General features: G+C 45.4%; 1 protein-coding gene across 1 annotated transcript in view; it reads right to left on the bottom strand.

The window, feature by feature from the left end:
* Positions 1-890, bottom strand: part of TDRD5 (tudor domain containing 5) — a 96,157-nt gene extending 95,267 nt beyond the window's left edge. Inside the window, exon 1 of the mRNA XM_047076461.1 lies at positions 786-890. Coding sequence (XP_046932417.1) covers positions 786-890 — 105 coding nt within the window. The remainder of the gene's footprint in view (positions 1-785) is intronic.
* Positions 891-8,872: the final 7,982 nt, after the last annotated feature.

The raw sequence follows: 8,872 nt of genomic DNA on the forward strand, positions 1-8,872 counted from the left end.
TCAACCTGTGTCGATTCACCTGCACACGTCTGGAGACATCACTGCCCCTGGCTAACGTGTGGGAAGTCCAAGTTCCTGGCTCGACTTTGCTGAAGCCCCGATAACGGTTTGTCTGGGGTCTCTACACCGCAAACTTCGCTTCAGACGGAATCCCTCCTCGACGCTGGGAAAAAGCTCGGGAAGGAGGCAAACGCAATACCGCCTTCCCCAGCGCTAGGAGAGGGCTCCCGGTAAAGACGCTCGCACCGGCATACCTGGTCCGGCCCAGACCGACGGGGAGGCTGCCCGCTTCCTCTTACCCAAGTCAACGACCTCATCTGTGCCCGGGAGCGGGGTCCCCTGCCCACCCCAACGTCCCTCCCTGCCCCCAGGCGGAAGGGGAAGCTTCCCTTCCCTCGATCCCTGGGGACTGCCCACGCAGCGAGGGGGTTGTGGGGAGAGGCCGGCAGGAGGCAGGCGGGTGGAGTGTCGCCCCTCACCCGTGTCGCCCACAGCGCGGGCGCTGCCGTTGCGTGGCCCAGAGACTCAAAGGCGCTCTCCCGTCCAGCCGCCTTGGAGGAGCAGCGCCAAGGCGCCCGGGCGCCTGCGCACCAGTGCTGGAGGGCGGGAGGCGTGCAACCCGCGCGGCGTTCCAGCCCCGAGGGCGCGCGGCCGGTGGGACGGTTGGGCAGGGCGGGACGCTCGGGGGTCCAGGCTGGGGGCCGGCCGGCGCGGGGCCGCCACGCTAGGCTCTCGGGCGGCGTTGGCTCCTTGGGGGGGGGGGGGCGGAAATCGCCGGCGCCTACCTCGTCCAGCGTGGCTGGGAGACGCGAGGTGGGGCCGCGGCTGGAGAACCTCTCCGACCACATCCCCAGCCCGACAGGGGCAAGGGCAGTGGGCCGTCCCGCCATTGGGACAGGCAGGTGGGAGGAGGAGGTGGAGGGGGCCTCGAGGTTCTTGACTTGAGTGTGCCTCATAATCACCGGTGGAGCTTGTTTAAGGGCAAAAAAGATACCCAGGTCTGATCGTCGGAGGAAATTACAGGCATTTCTGACGCTATGTGTTGAATTCCTGCAGAGTTACATGCAATTTAAGCTCCCGGAAGAGACGAATAACTGGGACCTGGAGAAAGAAACTTCCAGGTGCCATTGGAGAAAAACGAGCTGGCAAACTAAAAAAGGGAATGTATATTTGGGTAAATAACCTGGGAATGTATTTACTGGACAGGTGGAATGAGCCCGATTTCTATGGTCCTTGAAAACTAGAAAACAGTTTAAGAGGTGCAGAACAGAGGCACAGTATAAAGACCTTTAAGATGTACACTCTAAAAAAGTAAAAAGGCAAACCAAAACATAACCAAGGAATCTGAATTAAGAAGGAAAGCTGTGCACGCACATCTACTTTAATTTCCATCTAAAATTCCATGACATTTAAATCCAAAAAAGCTCTAGGAACAAAATGTTCCATCAATGAGGCAGGTATATTGAGGAACGCCTGACAGAAAATAGAAAAGATTTATGGGCTGGTTTATAGTCGAATGGACAAGGCTAAATAGCAAATTAACAAAAAGGAAAATGATGAGATGTGAAAAGTGAATCTAGATGTTCCAACATCCAAATGACAAATGTTACAGAAGCAACGGAAAGAATGGTGGTGAGGTCTGGGAGTTAAAAAAGAAGGACAATATCCCAGATGTGAAGAAAAACACATTTTCAGATTAAAAGGGCCAAGTGAGTCCTTAGAATAACTAATGAAAAAAAAGATCCCATCCTAGGAGAAGATCCCATCCCAAGCCTAGGAGAAAGGGAATCAAGAGTTTTGTTTTTTCTTTAAGTTTACTTATTTTGAGAGAGTGTGTGGGGGAGGGGCAGAGAGAGGGAGAGAGAGAATCCCAAGCAGGCTCTGTACTGTCAGCACAGAGCCCCATGTGGGGCTCGAACTCACAAACAGTGGGATCATGACCCTAGCTGAAACCAAAAGTCAGATGCTTAACCAAGTGAGCCACCCAGGCACCCAAGAGATTTTATATAAAGAGATTATATAAGCACTGGACATTAGATGGCTATCGGATTTCTCAGTGGAGCAGTATCTTCAAACCTGAAACAAATCCTTTACCCAGCCAAACCAGCATTAAGTGCAGGAAAAGAAAAGACATTTTCAGACATGTAAGATTCAGAAAGCTTATCTAACTTGAGAATGACTCCTGCAAAATGAACAAAGAATTGAAAAAACATTATCCCAGATTCTCATCCCCAATTATCTAACAGCTACCACACATTGAGCATTTACAAGATGCTCTTTTATGTAGAATATCTAATTTTCTCCCACTCTGAGGTACAATCATGATCCCCACGTTAAAGTGAAGAAACGGATATACAGACATGAACAAAGGTACAACAAAGAGTGATAGGCAAGAGAAACATAAAACTTACGGCTCAATCTAGAAAGGTAAGAAAAAAGAGACTTTTAGAAAGCTATTCTGGAGCTAAATCCCAGATCAATAACTGAAAACCAAGAGTCAGGGGCTATTTGAATTACTCCAGTGAGGAGACCCCACTGGAAGTCCTCACGTGCTTGGGTTTATGATAATGCGGTCATTCTCCAAGACCCAAAAGTCTTTTGTGATGACTCACCTGGGAAGTGGATGGAAATAAGGTAGGAACAATCACACCAGGTATCTTCCATGTCTTTGATGGTAACACTTGCCTCTGCAGTTCTCCAGGTAGGCTTTTGATGTATGTTTCTGGCACTCTGCTTGGCATTTTCTACCAGAATAGCCCTTACTCAATGAGTGAATGCACCAATGCAGGAATTCTGTCTGTTACTGAGATTCCTAGTCCAGTTTTTCACTTGGCAAGCAGGGTACGTAACCACAAGAGGAACTCACAGTCCCACTAGCCCTATCCAAAGGTGACAGTGGGCCAGAATTCATTTATCACCAACCCCTGTACACTCAGAATGTGAATGGCAAACAGTGACTTTTGGGGTCCCAGAAATTAGAGTTAGTTAGCATTAGGAAGTGATAGTCACTGAAAAACGTAGACGCTTCCTTTTCTTCAGAGCAGTTATCCTAAAAAGGATGAAGGTTTGCAATGTTAGGTAGGGCAGCATCTTTCTGTAAGAGAATAGTCAGATTGCATTCAAGAGACTCTGGGTCCAGGATCTGATTTAGTTTGACGAACAGGGTGACAAAGCCAGGTCTCTCACTCATGAGATGCCTCTGTTCCCTAGACCTACAATAGTGTTTTGTTGGTCTGTTTGCTTTTGTTGTTACACAAATCAAAAAGACTCCGCTGTTTTTTGAGTTCATTCCTTGGGATCCTACCATTAATTAACAACAACCAGAGAGTTCTGTGAGTTAGACCAATGTGTTTTTCCACCCTGCTGCCTATTATGATGATCAGTTAATTCTGGTAATTAACTGTCTCCAGCTGGTCTCCTCCCATCCCTGCTTGCATCTAGGAGTGTATTTCAGTTGCAGCTGCTGCTACCAGCAGTTCTGCCTTAGAAAACAGCCAGGAAAGAGGTTTTTGTGTTTTGTTCAAGCTTCTGAAGCTTTAAATATGCCTCATGACAAGAATGAGAGGATCTTTAGATAAACAGAAGAGAGAGTGGGTGAGTTCAAGTTCATGACAGAACCAATATAGCATTCCTGCCTCCCAACGTTTTTTAACATTATGCCTAATTTGGGACCATTTGATGGTATTGTTCAATTTTTCTTCCCACAAGCAATTACTCCAACTTTTGCCATCCCTCCTACACTTTTTACCCACTCCTGCCTCACCACTAGAAATTGACTTTGCTTGGACTCCCAGAGAAAGTGGAGGCTCTCATGCATGAACCTTCTGAGCTTCCAACTCAGAAACAACTCAACTAGCCCTGCTCTCAGCTTTCCTTGTGGTCTCAGCAGGTGAGGGACCATCTATCTCACCCATCCATCCTACTCTTGTGTCTATCTCCCCAACTCCTCTAGTTCCATGACCTTTGGCTATTATTACACAGTCCTGTATAATCAGTATCTCTTTACACTCCTTTCCTATAACAAAATTATGCGCTAATCCTTTTAATCTTACACAACACAGACACAGGGAGTGGGAAACGTAAAAATACACTTTTGACCTATGTACCTCTGTAGCCATTCCTGTGTGGCCAAGTCCTTGAATAAACAGTCCACGCTCATTTTTTTTCCCACTTTTTCATCCACCATTCACTACTCAACCCAAAGCAAGGAGCCTGCTACTCTAAATAGCTTCCTTAAGCTACTTTTAGCAAAATCACCAATGACAAATCTTGTAATTGACAAATCTTAAGGACTTTTCAATCTTTTCATCTTTGATAATCTCTGATGTTTACTTTTGGTGTCCCCTCCTTTTCTAAACATCTCTCCTTGGTGGGTTTCTATGCTGCACCAGCCTTGGATCCTAGCTTTCTGCTCTATTTATTTCTGATATGAAATGCCCACGTACTCCAGGGTGTGTCCTTGGCCCTTCTCCTTTTTACTCTTCCCTCTTCCTGAGTGACCTTTTTCTTTCTCATGGTTTCAGCTTTGGGGGCTGCCTTTGTTCATTTAAGCAACAAATATCTTTTTAGCTCCTATTACGTTCCAGGCAGCGCTCTAGAAGATGGGACTAAAACAGCAAAACAAAGTGCCTGTTCTCCCGGACCTTAACAAGGACAAGCAAAAGGCAGATAAATATATAATGTCGAGTAATAATTGCTTAAGGGAGTGAGAAGGGACTGCTTTAAATGAAGTATTTAGAAAACTGTTTTGTTTGGCCTCTACGATAGTGGTTTTACAACGTGTGGTTCCAGAGCCGCGGCATCACCCGAAAACTTGTTAGCAACGCCAATTGTCAGACCCCACCCCAGACCTGCTGAATCAGAAACGGCAGCGGGGGAGGGGTAGAGGGTCCAGCAGAGTGTTTTAATAAGCCCTCCAGGTGATTCTGAGGCATGCAAAGTGAGAACCACCACTCCAGAGCAGTTTCCCACCGCACGCGTCATGAATACATTACAGGCGTGGAGTCTAACGCTGATTTTTCTCAGCCCACTGGGGCGGCTTCAGGGGTGGGGGCAAGCAGGTGCTGGAAGCCCTCCAGCCCAAAGTAGCCTCCACCCAGACTTTTCAGAGGCAAGCAAGTGGGGTCAGACGCAGTACCCACAGGGACCCAGGTAGGAAGGCAAGGGCCGTTCAACACTCACCAACAGGCTCAAGAAGCTAGGCGCTAAAGGTTCTACTTCTGCTTCAGGGCCACCCCTGCGGCTGCGGGGATGAAGTTCCCGACCTGAACGCAGAGAGTCTGCGCAGCGCAGCGCGAAGCTAGGCCCGCGATGGTGGAGGGGCGGGGCTCTTGCTGGGCCCTTGTCTGCGCACTCAGGGCAGCTTCCGCTCTAGCTGTGCTTTGAGCGCTGTTAGTAAGGCACCTGGTCCTTAAGGTTTCATCGTGATTCTGAAATAGTCCTTAGGAAAAAGGTTGATTGGATTTTAAATCCATTTGCATCATCACAAGGAATATCAAAATTACATTTGTTGATGAAAGCTACTCGACTCTTCAACTGTTAACCTAAATTTTTAAGTGGTTGTAAAAATAGTTTTCAGCTTTTTTTTCAACGTTCTTTTATTTTGTGTGAGAGAAAATCCCAAGCAGGCTCCGCACCATCGGTGCAGAGCCCAACGCAGGGCTCGATTCCACTAACCGTGAGATCCTGACCTGAGCCAAAATCAAGAGTTCGGTGCTTAACTGAGCCACCCACACATTCCAGTTTTAAAAACTCTTTTAATCACTTTACGATGTATATCAAATTATCGTGTTAGACACCTTAAAAATAATTTTTGTCAATTATAGCTCACTAAAGCTGGAAAATAACTTTTAAAATAGTGTGAACACATTTCTCATCAATGGTGACAAAAATTTTAAAAGTTTATTATTAAAAAGATTTGATTAGAAATTTTATGTAACAACTTCAAACAATATATTTGTGGAAGCAAGCTCACGATTCTTCTTTTCCTCATTTAAAGTGAACTCTAATTTTTTTAATGAGGTATAATTAATTGGCAGTAACATGTTGGTTTCAGGTGTACATTATTTGATACTTGTATATATTGCAAATGAGCACCACAATAGTTAACATCCATGCCCGTACACAGTTTAGAAAAAATTTTTTTCTTGTAATGAGGACTTGTAAGATCTACTCTCTTATGAAATACAGTACTATTAACTACAGTCACCATGCCACTACATATCTCCATTATTTATTTATAACTGGAAGTTTGTATCTCTTTACTCCCTTCATGCATTTCAAGATTGTATTTTAAAATTGAAAATATTTTATTAGGGGACGCCTGGGTGTCTCAGTCAGTTAACCATCTGACTCTTGATTTCAGCTCAGGTCATGATCTCACAGTTTATGAGTGAGATCTCAAGCCCCACGTTGTGCTCTGTGCTGGCAGTGCAGAGCCTGCTTGGGAGTCTCTTTCTCCCTCTCTGCCCTCCACTGCTCATGGCTCTCACTCTTTTTCTCTCAAACATAAATAAATAAATATTTTTTCAAAGTAATTAAAAAATATTTTATTAGTACACAAACCTTCTGATATTGAATCCCTAATACTTTTCCATTTTCTTTTTACCATGATCATATATCAAAGATATATTTTTCTGAAAAATGTTTAAGTGTTTATTTTTTGAGAGAGAGACAGAGACAGAGCATGAGCGGGGGAGGGTCAGAGACATAGGGAGACACAGAATCCAGAGCAGGCTCCAGGCTCCAAGCTGTCAGCACAAGAGTTGGACATGAGGCTCAAACTCACCACAAGATCATGATCTGAGCCAAAGTTGGATGCTTAACCCACTATACCACCCAGCTCCCCTCAAAGATATAATTTTATTGCTGTGCCCTTTATAGATAACCTCAAATCCTTTTGTTTGCCCCAGTATGCTATTCAAATTTTGTTTGCCATAATGGGCAAATTAGAAGCACTGCTCTAGGATCTCAAGATCTCTCTCTCACTCTTCCTCCCCCTCCCTCTCCCTCCCCCTCCATCTCCTCCATAACCCAACACTTAAACAGGTAACATACCTGTTTTCAGCATCCTCAGGGTCACACAAGTCACCAGAAATAAGAAATTTAAGGGAATTTCATCTGCAATGGGAACAAATTCTAAATTGAAGTATAATGGAGCCAAAGCTGTCCCTTTTCTGCGTGCTATGTTCTCTTTTAGTGGTTCTCTGTCTTCCCTCCCTCTTGGCAATCAGGAATACCTCCAGATTTGGGACGGAAGATTACCTACAATTAAGGAAAAGGCTTGGGGCACCTGAGTGGCTCAGTTGGTTAAATGTCTGCCTCTTGGTTTCCGCTCAGGTCATGACCTCAGGGTTTGTGGGATCAGGGCCCCCATCAGGCTCTGCGCTAACAGTACAAAGCCTGCTTGGAATTCTCTCTCTCCTTCTCTCTCTGCCTCTCTCTCTCTCTCTCACACACACACAAAATAAATAAATAAACATTAAAAAAATAAAAGGAGGGGCGCCTGGGTGGCTCAGCCGCTTAAGCGGCCGACTCTCAATCACGGCCCAGGTCATGATCTCACAGTTCGTGAGTTCAAGCCCCACATCAGGCTCTGCGCTGATGGCACGGAGTCTGCTTGGGATTCTGTCCCTCCTTCTCTCCGCCCCTCCCCTGCGTGTGCCCTCTCTCCCTCTCTCTCTCAAAATAAATAAATAACCCCCCGAAAAAACCTTTAAAAAAATAAAAAATAAAATAAAATAAAAGGAACAGCCTTATCCCAGGCTACCCTTCCATCATAACACTTTATTACACCTGTTTACACATCAGTTTCTCCCTGTTAGACTGTAAGTTCCTCGAGGGCATGTGCCATATCTTACCTCTACGTCCTCAGAGGTGAGCAGTGCCAAACACATAGCAGGTGCTCACTAAGTATCTGTGAAGTGAATTAATGAGAGAAAAGTCAGGTCAGTCTTACCTCACCACTGGACCTGACAAGGGGACAAGTGCATTGCCAGTGAAGAAGGTGGGAAGGAACATAGATGTTCCAGATCAGTATAGTTAGGGGAAGTGGGTCTGCCAGGGATGTCTACGGTTGTGACCAACTGCCCAGCCTATTAAGGTTAAAATACCCACCCTTCCCAAGTCTTCTATCTCCTCACTGCCCCCCTCATTAACGCAGGTGGTCACCAAATTCTGTTGATTCTCCGCCTGAGAAGCAGCTTCTGCCTCCTGGCCATTCCCACTGCCACAGCCCAGGTCCAGCTCTCAGTAGCACCACTTTTCTAGACCTCTGCTATGCCCTCCTGGTTGGCCTCTCTGCCATCTACAAATTGAGAAAGTCAAATTTAAGTCCCTGTAGTCTCCTCCAGCTCTAAAATGATAAGATTTGCAACTTTATCTAGTGACAAGGAAGTCCAGGCTTTCTATTAAATAATTCATATAAACCAATATTCACCCCACTTAGCAAATGGATATAAAATTTCAAAATACTAAATAATAACTCTAATAATTTAGAAAGCCTTGAAATCATCCAAGACCTTTGGCCTTTGATCTTGGAAACAAACTCAAAAGTCAACAACTGTAATTGGTCCTCCCTTCCTAGTAAACCCTCACAGATGCCAGTCTCATAACAAATCCAAACAAGGAGTAAAGTATTAAGAGTACAAAAATGTGCACATATACTTTCAACAAAGGGATGACCAATACTTTCAATTAAAAAGGAATCTAGAAAGAAAACAGCAACATCCTTGTAAGTACAGCCAGCCTGAGGTGCATTCTGCTGCCTCAGCACTCCCCAACCCCCACACCCCACACCTTTCAGAGATGCTGGGTTGACCTTTCTACCATGCAACGTGATGCTCTTTCTCAGCTATTGTCATTGCCATCCATA

This window comes from Lynx rufus, unplaced genomic scaffold (assembly GCF_022079265.1).
Source record: "Lynx rufus isolate CCGP_SWC_20201006 ecotype Redwood Valley unplaced genomic scaffold, mLynRuf1.p SCAF_15, whole genome shotgun sequence".
Taxonomy (NCBI): Eukaryota; Metazoa; Chordata; class Mammalia; order Carnivora; family Felidae; genus Lynx; species Lynx rufus.